At 45.1% G+C, this 17244-nt stretch overlaps 1 protein-coding gene across 1 annotated transcript in view; it reads left to right on the top strand.

Annotated features, from left to right (window-relative positions):
• Window positions 1–17244, top strand: part of LOC119395813 (S1 RNA-binding domain-containing protein 1-like) — a 95384-nt gene that overhangs the window by 56869 nt on the left and 21271 nt on the right. Inside the window, exons 11-15 of the mRNA XM_037662818.2 lie at window positions 2095–2185; window positions 7411–7518; window positions 9809–9900; window positions 12390–12472; window positions 16458–16564. Coding sequence (XP_037518746.1) covers window positions 2095–2185; window positions 7411–7518; window positions 9809–9900; window positions 12390–12472; window positions 16458–16564 — 481 coding nt within the window. The remainder of the gene's footprint in view (window positions 1–2094; window positions 2186–7410; window positions 7519–9808; window positions 9901–12389; window positions 12473–16457; window positions 16565–17244) is intronic.

Genomic DNA, 17244 nt, shown 5'->3' with positions numbered 1-17244 from the left:
AAAAATTATGCATTGTATTAAACATTGCTCACAAACATACAAAAATAAGCGCATCAGAGTACGTTTCCGGTTAAAAATGCTCGTGCTCTAACACTAAAAACTTTTCAGCGTGTGATAGTCTTTGAAGCATGGCTCCCCGCGCACGCGTTCAGATGTCGCTCCTTGATCGTCATCGGAGTCTGAACTCGTCAAAAAATCCTCGTCTCACGAACTGAAATCCAATGAATCAGATTCTGATCGGCCATTGGGGAATAGTCCGCATCGGAAGAATCGCTGCTCGACTCACCGGCAGCAAAGCAACCGGCGCGCTTCCATAGCGTAAACGAACTGCGTCAGTGAGCGCACAGAAGAAAACTCTGTGGTTGTGCGGCCATCCGGAAAGCGAAACGAGTGAAAAATCTACAGTAATCCTTCGCCTTATCGCCAACAAGACGTAGTTAGTTTTTCCGAGAACCCAAAACAGGAAACACAATCACGGCGGCGTCGTTTGTGTAATTTAGCACCGCACGGAAACAGATGTAATCGCGCGCCGGGGTGCAATAAATGAGACAGTAACAAGCGGTCGCCCTTTGAGAGATTAGAAACCAAACAGCCATCAGGTTTGCAGGCGCAAGAAGCGAAAACCACCCGAAGGACGAAACCGAAACGAGCCGGACCGCGTGCGCGCATTCTGATGCGAGACTACAAGCCGCCGCGCCTTTTTGGAAAGAAAAAAAAAAGAAGACGGAGAGACATTGGCGCATTAAAAAAATTACACGTATTCCCGAAGCATGGCAGCACATTCCAAGCAAGAGAAATGGGAGAAGGCGCGCGTTTGAAACCAAACCGCGCCGCGGGCGCTCTCAGTTGCGCAAGCGATAGCCAGCGCATGGCGCGCCATTTTGCGAAGCATAAAAAAAGCAACTAAGGAGAGACATCGGCGCATGAAAAAAATTCCACGTATTCCCGAAGCGTGGCAGCACATGCCAAGCAAGAGAAATCATCGAAAAAGGCGCGCACTTTAAACCAGCTGCACCGCGAACGCGCTCGGATGGGCAAGCGATAGGCGGCGCGCCGTTTTGGGAAGCGGAAAAAAAATACAACAGAGAGACATTGGCGCATGAAAAAAATTCCACGTATTCCCGAAGTGTGGAAGCACAGGCCAAACAAGAGAAATGATCGAAAAAGGCGCGCATTTTAAAAATAAACGCTATGTCGTACATGTACGACGAAAACCCTTTGGTACCAGGAAGCTTCTGCTGTACATGTACGGCGAAAACCCTGAAGGGGTGAAAGCCAAAAGGCAATCATTACGTGTGGCCAACAAACATAGCCTTCGAGATCGATAACTTCTGCATGGACTTTTGACACTGGCACGATCACGAGTTATAGCCAGTGCAACATTTCGGTGCTGGCAACCTAGTAAAAATATTGTAAACATTGCTGTGCTGACAGCTTGTTATGGCGTTCAACGTCACACTCTATCAACCAGCCGGAGTCCGAAGAATTGAACGGCAGGCTGTGAGGCGTCCGAATTTTCGGTGAGTTTACATTACTTCAATGGCACGAGTGACGGTGCCGCGAAGGTGTCCGAATAAACAATCATGTCTGAATTTTCGGCGTCCGAATAAACAGTCGGCGACTGTACTTGAAATGAACGAAGGAACATATTTTACTACATTTAGCCCTCCTGAGAAGGTGACTTCACTGCTGCACGGGGAAGCTTTGCCATTCAATGACACCTAAAAGAAGCACAGATTACCACTGTTTACTGAACTGTCTGCAACGAGCATGGTAACATAGCATCAGGTTATGTATTTCATAAATAAGTCAGTGTTGACTTTCTACAGGCTTCTTCTTTTTTAGTCAAGTGTTGCTGTGAAGAGCATGCCCCACATTTTAAGTTAAAGCCTTATGGCATCTACAAAACATCATTGCTGTCCTCGCAAGAAGTAGGTGCTGTGGTCTAATCAACTTGCTACTTTTTTTGTTAAGGGACTCTCACCAGCGAATCGTGCTAATTTTTTGTTGGCATGATAGTCTTGTTCGTTTACTCTTGTCTTGTCTTGTTCGAAGTTATCTTCATTAGTGACCCCTATATGCGGACCCGTGCAGGCAGTCTTCTTCAGCATGCCGTCATCTACCCTCACAGTGGCCACAAGGGCCCGGCTGCCAATATCTTGAGGCAGATGGTCCACACACACAAGTAAGTCTCGTAGTGTCACCTTGCTGTTTAAAGGGACAGTAAAGGTGAATGTAATGGCAACATACATTGTTAAACTACCATTTCAGGAACCTTGCAGAACTGGCTTCAAGCCGAAGAAACGCCGAATTTAAAAAAAATCAACATACATTGTTGTGAATATCGTCAACATATGTTGTTAAACTACCATTCCAGGAACCTTACAGAGCTGGCTTCAAGCCGAAGAAATGCCAAATTAAAAGAAAAAATCTTATTTGAAAGGTCCGTATAACTTTCGTGCCATTCAAATTGCCCGCCTCCAGCGGGGGAAATTTACATCGCATGCGTTACACTCAACAGGTGGCCCCACGGTTTTCTTGCCTAAAACATTCCTAAAATGCAAAAACGTGGCCGGAAAGCAAGCTGACGACATCATGTAGACACAAAGCTAGGGAAGCAGTACAGACAAATGAAACCAGTGAAATGTAAGAACTAGGGAAAACTTTTTGACCACCCGTGTCGTCTGCTTCTCTGTTAACAGACAGTGTCTTAAACATGGCAGCCATTACATGTTTTCGGCTGTAGTTACTGAATGTGTTGAATTTGGCGCTTGCAATACCCAGAAAGTGTAGCCTTTTAGATTGGTGGCCGGTACTCGGGGGAAATTGTTGCTGGAATGCAAATTTATGCAGTTCATGCTGGAGTCTCATTTTGTGTCCTACATTTGCTGTAAAGGGGTACTGACACAAACATTTTGGCCTCGCGCTTTTTCGCTGCCATGTGTTGCTGGGGGCCTGTTAGTCATAACACGGCACATTGTTTGCTGCAGGGCGCGACAGATAATTAATTACAGGCTCCTCTTTACCGACCAGTCTCAGTTTCGGTTTGAGAGAGCTCCAAAAACAACAAGACACTGGGTGCAACTATCATCACCCAGCGTGTGCAACGCTCGACCTCGTCAGCACACAGAACTGTGACACACTTGCGCGTAGTCCGCAACCCAGACAGCACAAGGAAATAAAGAAGTCTTTTCAAACAGGAAACGGGAAAGTAGTGTCGCCAAACACAAAACTTTCAACGCGTGCGCCGTGGCTATGGACTCGCGAGCAGCTGCCCAAAAATAGTCTGCTGGCGCAAGCGCCGCAAAAGGGAAATGGCGACTATGATGTCATCATAACTTTCTTGTATTGGCTGCGGTGTGGTGACGTCTGGGAAGTAGAGGGGTCGCTTTCGAGTCACTTTCGAGGGTGTCCATGTCGTGAGGTGCGGCATGTAGCGCTGGACCGCGCACGCGAACTTCGAAATTCCTATAAAATTCCTTGCAAGCTATATTCGCTGTTAACATTTACAGATGATATATGCATGTTCACGGGAATCGATCCCGCAGGCTATCTTGGCCGCGAAATTTTGTCAGTACCCCTTCGATAGCTCAATTACTAAAGTGTTGTTTTAAAATTAGGGTTTAGGCACTGCCACTCTGTTAGTGGAGCCTAAATTATTTTCCTTTAGTGTCACTTTAAGGAAGATAACAAAAAGATAGTTTGAGCTGTATGAGTAAGTTAACCTCCCTCTAATGAGAAAGGATGCTGTTACTGCAACAAGAGATCTGATGAGCCAGAAAAAATGCAATATAATGCGAGACAAATGGTGACACCGCTTGCTAACAAAAAAAAAAAAAAAGAAAAGTCCTGCTCATCATGTTTGAAGGTTGTCTGATGCCGAAGGAATACCACAGGTGTCCTCGCTTCCAGCAAGCAAGGGAAAAACACAACTGAAGCAGGGATGAAACTAGCCAGCCATCTCCCGTCGCACGAAGGGTACATGCGATAACATTGCCCCGCCTGCGAGACCTGCCGTCGGCAGCTCCTCAAGAAGAGAGGAAACGCCCCTCCCCTCCTTACTCAGGTGAAGGAGCGTGATGGGGCGCCGGGGAGGAGGGGGTTGCGTTTCTGGAGCACACTGCGGACTTTGCTCATAAGGGCACTGTGGCAAGCGATGAGACGGCTCATAAACTTGCTGTGCTCTCGCCTCTTATTTTGTGTTGAAAGAACAGACAGCACGAAAACCACTATATGTTCCCTGGAGCGGCCGTATTCTCTTAAACCAGTGTTTTGTTGAGTTACGTGAGATGGGATCCAAAGGCGTTTGCTGCTAGCCTTACTTCGTATAACAATACAGTTTCTTGCTATTGCATTCATTGCTTTGCCATTGCGGCGAAACTGATTTTTAAAATTTAAAAGCACGTTAGATGAGCATATATGGGCTATGTATGACAAATTTAAAAATTTAATGTTCAGTAGGCTCTCAATAAATGGAAATCTCTGAACTCTTTCGCTACGGACCCATAGGCCATCGGACACGGAGTTCCGATGATTTCAAACCTCCCGCAAAAATTGAAAACTCGCACTTTACGGACACCTAACGCCATCTAGCCTAAGCTTGGGCAACTAACTTTCCACTCTCACCTTACTTTGTTTACATTTCGCCCGCCGAGCCGCTCCCGCGAGCGCACTTTGAACGGAATGCGGTTTCGTTTTACGTGAGGATAGCCGCCCGTCCCCGCCGCCCGTCCCCGCCGCGCGCTCCGACAGCCGATTGCTGTTGCAAGCACTTCGGCCGCTTCTAGCGATGATTTTTTCGATCATAGTAGTGAAGACGACTCGAGTGACGATGTGGAAGCTTCAGATTCGAGTTCCGACGATGACACTCCAGATCAGACGCCTCAGACTTCAACAAGTACTACCAGGTAAGGTTCGTTTTTGACTTCGCGCTGCATATAAAAAAAAAAGGCACTTGATATTTGACGACTACGGTATCCTTTCTTTGCTTAGGGTCTCAACAACGTACGGCAAGGATGTTTTGCCAAATGCAGCACGCCGTATCAAATTTTCACCCTCAAGACAGCCTGGTGCCCATGTTGCAGCAGCGCTACGGAGTGATGTGCGTCGCTTCTCAAGGGCGCTTGATTTTTTCCTTTTGTTTTTTACGACAGAAGTGATCCAGACGTTATGTGATAACACAAACAAGTATGCCTGGATGCATATTTTGGACAGACAAACGTACGCTCGCCAGGACGGCTCCTGGGAAGAGGTAATGCCACTTGAGATGCTGAGGTTCATCAGACTTATCCTCTACATGGGTGTTGTTGATGTACCACGGCTCCACATGTACTGGCGGACGACGGGAATATTTTCAGGCCTTCTCCCACCAAATATTATGAAATGGGACCGATTCTTTGCGTTGTTATCTTTCCTAAGTGTAGGGGACCCGGAAGATCTTGCGGCTGCAGCATCTGATGGGAAGACTTGGAGGGTGTCATGGCTCCTGAGACACATAAATCTGCAGTCACGAAGTTTGTTTCAACCACGGCGCAACCTTGCGGTGGATAAACGCATGGTAAAATCAAAAGCCAGGTCAGGAATCAGGCAGTACATTCGGGACAAAGTGACGAAATTTGGATATAAGCTGTGGGTGCTGGCGGATTCGAATACCGGCTATACAATTAATTTTTTTGTGTACACTGGAAAATGAGAGGTACCAGGACCCCACGGATTAGCGTTTGACGTTGTGACTCGGCTCTGCACAGAGTATCTCCATCAGGGATATAAAATTTTTATGGATAACTTTTATACATCGGCAAAATTGTTCGAACACCTCCTTGAGCACAAGACGCTTGCCTGCGGGACCACTCGCAAAGATCGTCGGGGCTTCCCAAAAGAATTGAAGGATGCTACGTGGGAACGAAGGGCGCAGCGTGGGGACGTTCGCTGGATTCGGGAAGGCAACATCCTTTTCATGCAATGGAAGGATCGACGTTCTGTGTGTCTGATGAGCACGATGCACACAGCAAATAAACATGTTGCTGCGAAAAGGAGAGAGAAAAGGGGGGGCCAGTGGGTTGTGAATACCATAAATAAGCCCCTCCTTGTTCATGAGTACAACACCGGAATGCTCGGCGTGGACAAATCAGATCAGATAATTGCCACGTACAACGTACTCAGAAAGTGTGTACGTTGGTGGAAAACCCTGTTTTTTCATGCTGTGGACATTGCGTGCGTAAACAGTTTTATTTTGTTTCAGGAGCACGAGAAAGATAATCCAAATGTCGAAGAACTTTTCAGAAACAGGAACTTTGACCAATTGGCGTTCAGGGAAGAAGTGATTCAACAGATATTTCAATACGATGAAGTTTCTCAAGGACACGCCCCTTTCTCACCCCCCTTCTCACCTCTAGATCCTGTTCGGCACCAGCCGAAAAGAATGGAAAAGAGAAGGAACTGCAAGCTCTGCTATGAAAAAACAAAAACGCAAAACAGAACGAACGTATTCTGCTCGACCTGTAAAATTTACCTTTGCTTCCTGCCTTCACGAGACTGTTTTGCCGAGTGGCACAGTCGTCGGAGCCATTAGGTTGATGGGCCGAAAAAAATTGTTGAAATGCTGCACTGGATTTGTGTTTATACTAGAATGATAGCTAAGAGAACTAGTAACAATTTGTACATTTCAGATTTCTCAAAATAATTTTTTCACTCTCTACATTCACCATTTTGTGAAGTGCTTGTATAACTTTTTGTACGTTCTTTGTTATTTGACAATTAAATTTTCCAATTCTGTAAGTCTCATACCAAAGTGTTTTATATGTATAAAAGACCGAATCAATAAGCTACCATTTCATATATTGCAATGCTATATGTGCCTTTTTTTTCAAGAGAAATAAATTTTATTGTAAAAGCACCAAAACAGTGCCGTTTTTCCGCCGTAGCGAAAGAGTTAAACGGAATTGATGTTTAAACGGAACAACTGCCTCTAATATGATTGGTTTCGTGCTCGAATGCTGCAACCCAGTTCACCTTTCTGTAAATGGAACTCCTGTTAATAAATGGAATATATTTCCTGGTCCCTTCTGGTTCCGTTTAACAAGAGTCTACTGTATGTATTTATTTTTTCGCTTATAACTTGCACCCTACGACTGTTCAAATCATGCTGCTATTCCAATTAACTTTGAGCCACAAAAGCGACGTTCGCAGAAGGCTACAATTTTCATTGTTTTACAGCTTTGTGCACATTCTAAAATGATTTGAACTGATTTGCGAAATTGAGGTGTCTCCTGTCATGCATCCGCCTATGTATATTTATTTTCAAGTGGCCCACACTCGTACTTCCTTGCTCAACATGTTATGCTTTCTTGTAGTGCTCAAGTGCGCCTGAGGCTGCCTGCAGGCATTTCATGCTTTGAATGCAATGCGCAGCTGTGACCTGGTGGCCCTGGGTAACGGCACGGCCTGCCGTGAGACCGAGGCATTCCTCTCGGAGCTCATCTCCAAAGGCTGCTTCGAGCCGGTCAAGCTCAAATACTGGTAAGCATGCAACGTGTTTTGCTTGCTGCATTAAATTATTCTTTTCTTTATTACCCGCTGTGGTGGTCTAGTAGTTATGGTGCTCGACTGCTGACCCGAAGAATGCGGGATCGAATCCCGGCCGTGGCAGCTGCGTTTTCGATGGCGGTGAAAATGCTAGAGGCACGGGTACTGCACGTTAAAGAACTCCAGGTGGTCGTTCAGAGCCCTCCACTACAGTGTCCCTCATAATCGTATTGTGGTTTTGGGATGTAAAATCCCTTCAATTATTATTATTATTATTATTATTATTGTTATTATTATGTTTTCTTTCTTTATTAACCCTTTGAGGGTCGACTTTTTCAGTGAAATGCATCCCATAAATGTGTATATTTTTTTATTGCTGAATTAAGTTTTTCAGATTAATCTATTTATGAAAAAAATTGTCTAAAACTTTTTTGGGTGACCATAAAGTGACAAAAAACCATTTGTGTTATTACATACGAATAGTTTATTCGTAAGTAACAGCAAGATAAATTCTAAAAAAACACATACGGCTGTTAAAAAACTTTTGCGTTGAAGTAAACGTTTGTGTTGTACACAGACGTAAAAAATAAGCGCAGGAAATGCCGTTAAGTGGAAACATGGTGGGAGAACAGTCACTTTTGATCCAATCAGCATTGTCTCGCCGCGCGCGCTTTTGAGATGTCGCTCACTCATCAACATGTGAGTCTTATCTCGTAAGTAACTCCTCGCATGATGGGCTGACGCTTACCGAATCAGATTCTGATTTGGCAGTCGAGTGGCAATTCTGAGGAATTGCCGCTAGACTCACTTGTGGCAAAGAAACTGGTGCGCACCTCCATAGCAAAAGCAAACTGCGCGGGTGAGCGCACTGAAGAAAACTGTGTAGTTGTGAGTGCGTCCGGAAAGCAAAAACAAGTCCGAAACCTATAATAATCATTCATCTTATCGCCAACGAGACGGAAGCGGTTTTTGTAAGTCCCCGAAACAGGAAACGCAACCGCATCGGCATTATTTGTATCAGTCAGCGCCTGTACAGAAATAGGTGTAATCGCGTAGCGGGGACGAGAGAGTAACAAATCGGTCACCTTTTGAAAAATTATAAACTGGAAAGCCATCAGTTTTGCGGGCGCAACAAGCAGGAACTGGCTGAAGAACAAAACCAAAACTAGCCGACGGGCCACTGTAGTAAAGGATAAAACAATAACGCAGAAACATCGGCGCAAGGAAAAAATTACACATATTCCTGCAGTGTGGCAGCACACGCCAAGCAAGAGAAATGATCGAAAAAGACGCGCGTTTTAAACATACATGCAATGGCGTGCATGCACGTCTTTGACCCTCAAAGGGTTAAAGCAGAAGAAGGAATGTTACATCACTGCAGGTAGAAAATCCTTCAAAGTCTCAACTTAACATTCGAAGTATTGAAAAAAATTTATGATGGTAAGGAAATAAGATTGCAGTGAATTTCCTTGGGGGGAACTGTCTTGTCTGTGAAGCATTAACTGCTGACGCAATGCATCAGTAATGCTAGGCAACAATAGCATCTTCAGTGGAGGTGAAAGTGCTAGAGGCCCGTGTACTTAGATTTAAATGCACGGTGAAGAACCCCAAGTGGTTGAAAATGTTGGAGCCCTCCACTGCAGCGTGCCTCATGATTATATCGTAGTTTTATATCGTAGTTTTATATCGTAGCCATTAATACTGAACCACATTAAAGAGTTAACGAAGGTTAGCCATAGTTGGTACACTGAAACCTCGATATAATGAAGACCGATATACCGAAATATAGGTTATAACGAAGTAAGTGAAGAATAGTCTTGCAATACATACAGTATTAAGAATGTACGTTTATAACGAATTTCCGGATATAACGAAGTTATTTTTGTGTAAGATGTAACTTCGTTATAAAGAGGTTTGAGTGTATTTTGTGTCTATAGGCTTCTCACTTCTCATTGTTAGTTATGGCTCCCTATAAAGTTTTCTTTCTAAATTAGTATTCTATGTTTTTTTCTTCTGAATTATAGTTTGTGATAGTTTATATATTCTATTTTTTTTTTCTTCTGAATTATAGTTTATGATAGTTTTTATGGCCTAGTTTAATTTGCCCGACTTTCCAATCCAAGCCTTGAAAATGGCGTAAGTGAACCCAGGAGCAGCTGCTTCTAAAGCATCAGGTTACTCACTGTAGAATGATTTGAATTGAAATGAGCTGGTTATGCATTTGAATATTAGATGGATTGCAAGCGAGTCTACAGGCTTGCAATCGAAACGAACGTCGATGCAGCACAGTGGAAGAGAGCGGCGTCTCCGTCTACTCGGTGACCAAGGACGCCGAAGCTGAGCTCCCTGGCCTTGACCCGAACATTCGCAGCGCAGGTGAGCTGTTTGTTTTTTTATTTTCGTCGCGTTATAGTGGCAAAGGTTGAAAAAATGTGTAAGAATCATGGTGCCGGAAGGAAATGTTTTTCGTTTCGATTTTAGTTTCGTTACAACGAAAAAAGTTCCGTTCCGTACCTATTCCAGAACGAAAAATAAGATGCTCCACAACGGTTCGTAACGCCGAGAATGCCCTCTCCACGCTGGCCTGGGTGTCTGGCACGCCAAAGTCCACTTGCGTTAATATAAGCGGCTCCGGTTGCCACTCTTTTCGTTTTTCGCAAAATTTGGAGTCCCTCCCTGAGGTAGATGCTAATACTGTTGTTCTCTGAGATATGCATTAATGCTCACATTGCACATGCTCGGTGGTTCTGGATGGCCAACTTTTCCCTTGAACCAAAGACCGACAAACGATGTTTCAGTTTTACTCCGGTGCGAAATTAATAGATTACGTTTCGGTTACGTTTTCATCCCGGTGAAAAATATAGCGTTTTCTTCCTTTTTTAGTTTTTTGTTCCATTCCGTCACACTGGTAAGAATAATGGGTGATGGAGAAGTTGTGGCTCATTCATCTGGCGAATTAAATTTTTGGAGCACGGCCTGCTATGAAGAACGTTTTTCCTAGTAGGCATGGTACAAAAAAAAAGAAGCGTATATTGGCTGCATAGAAAGAACGGATGTGGTAAGTAAACTGATTTAGGCTAGCAGCACAGAACCACATCAAATATGCACACCATAAGAAAAAAAAGCGCAGTGGACATGTCACACTCCTACTTTGAGCCAGTGCAAATTATTGTCACAAGCTTGTATGTGCTCAGTGTGCACTTAATGTGATTAACTATCTTTGCTGTAATAAATGTTTAATGACATTGAAAAAAAGCCATTATTCACAAACCAACCTCATAGATATCGTATGCCATGCTTACAGTTTTCATGCCCTTCAAGGGCAACAATTAATTTCCTAAATTATTTACAATAAAGTAGTACTCTTGGAATATCACAGAGGCTATTTCACAGACTGCTTATGTTTCCCATCCGAATTTATAGGTATCAAAGCAGGTTAGCACATACAGAAGTACATTGGGCATTATAGGGTTAATCATTACCCGCCACAGTGGTCTAGTGGTTACGGTGCTCGACTGCTGACCCGAAGGTCGCGGGATCAAATCCTGGCCGCGGTGGCCGCGTTTTCAGTGGAGGCAAAAATGCTTGAGGTCCGTGTACTTAGATTTAGGTGCACATTAAAGAACCCCAGATGGTTGAAATTTCCGGAGCCCTTCACTACGCCATCCCTCATAATCATATCGTGGTTTTGGGACGTTAAACCCCATCAATTATTATTATTATTATTAGGTTACTCATTGTTTGCATTTTTTATTGCGACAGCAATTATATGGACAGTCTCGGCTGGTTTTTGCCGTCGCCGTCGCCACCGTCATGCACCGTATATGTATAAGTATGTGTGTATATATATATATATATAAAGAAAAATAATTCAGAAAAATGCTTCCGAAGCGCGGAATCAAACCAGCGACCTCTCACTTCGCAGCGCGTGCTGCTAACCACTATGCCACAAAACGCAGATCCTTCAGGTAGCTAACGGCGAGCATTATATACACAGCCTTTACCGCTGGCAGGACTCAGAGACGGCAGGTGCTTATAAGCATTTCTTCATTACCAGTGAGATGGCGCGAGGAGTGCAACGGGTGCATTTAAAAGTCATCGGCCAGCTCACTCGCTTCTTCTAATATCTGCGCAGGGAGAACCTTGCCCTTCCGCTGTCTGCTCGCATGGTAGTTGCTGCCGGCGGGGAGATGTTTCTGCAGCGAAGTAGCGCGTTCATCACGGGCCACTTTTCTTGCTATCGCATTCATTGCTTTGCCCTTGCGGCGAAACTGTGACTTTTTTTTAGGTTCCATTCGGATGTGGCCTTTTGTTTAATGCAAGTGTATTTGGTCAAACAGACCATTCTGTGGTTGACCTTCCCACCTTATAGTACTGTTGTGTGCATTTACAGAGAACCCTAGGAAATCATGTTTACTCTTGAGCTCCAATCATGTGCTTAACGTGAATCAAAATGGATCAATCAATCAATGAGTCAATCAATCAACCCCATTTCACTTCCCTACATTACTTTTCCCAGTTGTGGTGAAGTTTGAACAATATTTGGCAGGTTATGTTAGGCTGTTTTCATATATACCTGCTGTGGTGGCTTGATAGCCATGGTGTGACAATGCTAAGCAAGAGGGTGTGCGTTTTATCATCGACCATGGCAGGTGCATTTTGTTGAGGTAGAAATGGAAGAATGCCTGTGTACTTGGGTTTAGTTGTGCATAAAAGAACTCCAGGTGGTCTAAATGAATATCGAGCCTCACAGTACGGCATGCTTCATTTCATATTGTAACTTTGCACATAAAACCTGGGAATTCATGATGTCATTTAGATGTGAAGTTGCATTCTGCTGCACTTTCTACGACAACATTTTGCAGTGGGCATTGCGCGGAGATTGCAAGACCCCCTGCTAGAGTACGTCAAGGTGGAGCCCAAGCATCTTGGAGTCGGCATGTACCAAGTAAGTGTGCGCTTTTCTAGCTCAGCCATTAAACTGCAACTGCTTTGGCCCTCAGAGAAACAGGGAGTGTTCTTGGCGCAGTGTCACCTTATTGAAAGGGTTGTTTAAGAAGTCCCGCATGCTCTCCTCTGCATATCTATGCAAATCACTGCAAATCTATGTTGTATCATACAGAGTCGCAGCAATTGCACAATGGAATAGACATCAGATGCAAGTAACAGTTTTGCAGGAGGGTGCTGTTTAAATTCAAAAAGGGTGTGAGTCAGCCCAGCCGTGCATGTGTTCCACCTGGCAACGGTCTTTGGTTAGCAGCAGATTCATTCTAAAAAGACAGGGCGTGCAAACACGGACACAAGAAAGAAGTCAGGACACCACAAACGCCGTCTAACAACTGAAGAGACGCACAACGGCGGAAAAGAGAGAAGGCACGCGTGGCGGTCTACGTGGAAGATAACTGTTAAGGCATTTGATTTCATCTTTATGCAAGTTAACCACCCTGTCTTTTTAGAATGAATACTTACCAACTAGCTCAGCTCTCTGTTATTCAAAGTAGCAGCTGAGTTCATAGGCAGCCGGCATTCCTTATCTTGCAGTTGATCTATGGCAGGTACAAAAAAAAGTCACAGTTTCACCGCAAGAGCGAAGCAATGAATGCGATAGCAACAAATTGTAGTATTACACGAAGTGAGGCTGGCAGCTAACTGTTTTGTATCCGATCTCGCGTAACTACAAGATGCTGGTGTAAGAGAATATGGCTGCCCCAGGGAGAGATGCTCTCCGCATAGACACTTCACGTTGAGAGCGCAGCACGTAGAAGGGCATACAAGCTGCCTCCACCCCCCCCCCCTCGCTCCTTTTAACGCTCGTTAAAGACGGGCGAGGCGTCGCCTGTCTGCTTCGACGGCATGCCTCCTGAGTGGGGTGATGTTATCGCATGCACCCTCCGAGCGATGGAAATGGGCGGGCTCGTTTGAACTCTGCTTCGGCCGCGTTCGTCACCCCCGCTCGCGCGCTTTTACCCGTGGTAGAACGTACAATGTGCGGGGGGATCTTATCAATTTGGACTTCATACCTTCATACCGGACTTCATAGTCGAGCCCGACTATATCGAACCCGTTTATATCAAATTATCCTGTATATCGAACAATTTCTAAACACGGTAAATTTACATTATATATAGCAAAAGTTACTGTTACATCGAACGAAAAAAGCAACGACAACCGATATATCAAACTCCATGTGCCTCAAAAGTGCCCCAGCAAGTTGGCTTTCCCTCGCGGTGGCGGAGAAAACTGCCGGCGCCACCCTAGAAAAAGTGGTTTAGACCCGGCTGTGCACGGGCGAACACCCCCCTGCAAGAAATGATCCTGACCCGCTCGCAGCGCTTACAACCAATCAGAGGCCGTCGTGCTTTCTCCGAGGCGCGGAGGCGGTAGAAGTGAGCGGCATTTTCTCTTTCTTTATGCTTGTGTGCCTGCTGCTGCCTGTTTTCCTCGAGTCCTCATTCAGCGTGGTCCAGGGTTGCGAATGGTGGCTACTTTTCGCCAAATTGGCGAATTTGAGAGGCCCGTGGTGACCTAAAATTATGAATGGCGACATGGCGAATTTTTGGCGATTTTCAGCTTAGGTCTCCACTGAGTTATGCATCCTAAGCTCAGTGCCTTCCCAACGAATGAGCGGCACTATTCTCTGTATTTTTCTGGGTTTTGAGGTGCACATTACGCGCCGTTCTGTATGTCCGTCCTGTAACTCGTGTGTATCTCCTCAATTCATCTAGATGCTTCTAACTCAATTCATCTAGATTCATCTAGATGCTTCAGAGCTTCGCTAAAGTTTCGCTTCTGAAGGGGCTAGATGACGGGTTGGTCGTGTGTTCCGGCCATTTGTTCCGCCAAAGCTCCAACTGTTCTGAGTAGTTTGGCGACTTATTCACTGCTGCAGTATCCCCTAATCGAGCTCGTATAGCGAAGATTGGCGGATACGCGGGTGTTCGTGCAATAAAAAATTATTTATTCAGGCATTTTCTACTGTTCTCGGTGAGCGTGTGCAATGAAACCAATTGCTATATAACATTTTGCAATGTCTACCTGTTCAATTATAACGCACTGGATTGACGCGAGTGATTATATATGAAAGGGACAGTGGCGTCCGGTATCGTATTAGTTCACACTGAAAGGTATAAGACTCACTAATGAACGATACTTGTAAGAATTCTGTCTTACTACTTTCAATAAACCTGCTAATCCTTTTTTTTTTGTTCATATGAGGGGATGTAAAGCTGTCTACAAACAACGCCTTCGCGGCTTTCGCCCAAGGTTTACCGCACTTTTACCTTTGAAACGAGCGGACAGGGATGGAAGGATATAACGAGCGCTTTATCCATTCATACTTGCCCCACCGCGCACATCTTGCGGCTAGTCGGAGAACCAGGTGCACCAAGCACTCCCATGGTGAAGGGGCGATGCGCCTGGCATTGAGAAATGTCAAAATACTTTAAGGGCTTTGAATGGCGCTGTGTTCTACGGGGCTATACCTCAGTGAAAATTCTTATTACTAGGATATGCCGCACACATCTAGAATGGCGACTTTTTTGGCGAAATTTCTAAAAAAATGGCGACTTTTGGCGACTTTCTGCTCGTCGTTTGGCGACATTTACTTGAAAGTCAGTGGCAACCCTGGCGTGGTCCATGCTGGTGGTGTTGCCTGTTGGTGCTCTGTGAACTTTATTGGCGCGCTGTCGTCATGGCTTGTGCAAAGAGGCAGAATTTGCCGTTCGCCGCGAAACTCGAAATCATAAATCGGGTCGAGCGCGGTGAAAAGAAGTCCGACGTCGCCGCCGCGTACAAAATTCCAAGGAGCACCTTGAGTACTATCCTGAAGAACAGGGCCAAGTCGGACAACAGGCCAGATGCCTACGGCGCCCGACGTGTGCGCACTGCTGTGTACGAAGATGTTGAAGCGGCCGTTTACAAATGGTTTGTGGACGTTCGGTCACGAAACATCCCGGTGTCCGGCCCTATGATCGAGCAGAAAGCCAAGGACCTTGCTTTCCTGCTTGGCAGGAACGATTTCCAAGGCGGTTCAGGCTGGCTAGTGTTTCCGCCGAAGTTTGGAGCGAGCTGGCAGAGTTCCCAGGAGCTATCAACGGATCGACATTCAACGAGTTCGTCAGTGCAGAAGATGATGTCGCCATCATGCGTGAGCTACAAGATGAGGACTATGTTGCAGACGTCGTGCCGACCACGAGCCAAAGCGACAGCAATAAGGAAATTGACGATGGCCCATTGCCTACATCCTCCGAAGTGATTAGTGCACTTGCATTGGTCCGGCGCTATTGCATGAATGTGGAAGGTTGCGGCCTCAGCTGCTCCGACTCGTTGGACAACGTGGAGGCGTGCGTGCTGTCGCAGGCAGCGAAGTCGTTGACACAGAAGAAAATCCAGGACTATTTTGTTCCAAAGTAGGGCACACAAGTAAGCCACCATATTAATAAAGTACTTTTCTTATTGTTATGTGCCTTTGTGTCAAAATCCTATAGCGGGCCTATATCGAATTATGCCATATATCGAACTAATAAACGTTTTTTGGCGAGTTCGATATACCCGGGTTCGACTGTACCACGATGGCAAAAACCTGTCGAGAATGTCCATATAATTGCTATTGCAATAAAATAGGACAACACAAAATATAGCTGGCAGCTGCATGAGGACCGTCTTGCCAAGTGCCTAGTGTTGACGATCACACTATCTCAATGTTTCAGAGAGATTGAGGGGAGAGGCATTGACATGCAACATTTTTTTTTAATGTGCAAGACATTTTGTTCTAAATTGCCATTTGGCAGTTCTTGGAGTTTTAAATTTGCAGGAGGTTTTTGGTATTCAAATGCATTATTCAAATGCTGGGACAAGCTGTCCAGTTTGAATTGTCTATGAAATCGAATTAAGAGTTCGAATTAATTCTGCTGCGTTTCTTGCTCTTGCTGCAGCATGACGTGACCGAATCGCTGTTGAAGAGCGCCCTGGAGGGAGTGGTCGTGGAGTGCGTCAGCTTTGTCGGGGTCGACATCAACGTCTGCCCCGAGTTGACGCTCAGGTGCGTGTACAAAAGAAAAGGCACTGTTGGGACTTGCAAGCCCTGTTGTAGAACGCCATTCGGTTTACCATTCGTGGCACTTTGAAAACAGAGCAGTTCCAGGTAAGGGTTTGAAAAACTCTCGCAGAGCAGATTAGCAAGTGTTGGAGCATATTCATAGCAAGGTGAATTAAATGTCTTGGGTATCTTTGTGTTTCTCTACATGTCACTCCACTGTAGTGCACCTGCTGTTAGGGCTCGTGTCAATCAGTCGGCATTAAAAACTGGATTGAGTGCTTCTGAATGTGGCAGGTGAAAGTGCTCGTCCATTAAGAAAAAAAGAAGAAAAAAAAAGTCAAGTTTTGTAGAATGAGGAAGAGTTTCAGGTCTGCTGCTAGTGTGGCAGCGACTACATAGAGCAGCATATTTTCTCTAAATCGTCACATTCGGACGACAACCGCATCTCAACGTATCGGCAGTGGACGCCAATAAATCCAAGTCCCCACTGGTGCATCCAAGGTTTTTTTTTACGGTCTCACATTTACCTGGGCTTTATTTTTTATTTATTTTTTTTGAATTTGAAAGAGACATGTTCTGCGCTGAAGGCTGTAGATGTTACAGCACTTTCTGTGGTGCAGTGTAGTGAAGCCAGTCCTCTGTATATTTTCAAAAATATATATTTTGCTTGTATCTTCCAAATA

The sequence above is a fragment of the Rhipicephalus sanguineus genome, chromosome 6, assembly GCF_013339695.2.
Source record: "Rhipicephalus sanguineus isolate Rsan-2018 chromosome 6, BIME_Rsan_1.4, whole genome shotgun sequence".
Classification (NCBI taxonomy): domain Eukaryota; kingdom Metazoa; phylum Arthropoda; class Arachnida; order Ixodida; family Ixodidae; genus Rhipicephalus; species Rhipicephalus sanguineus.
Note: the sequence above shows the minus strand (reverse complement) of the source record. Positions and strands in the feature narration are given on the sequence as shown.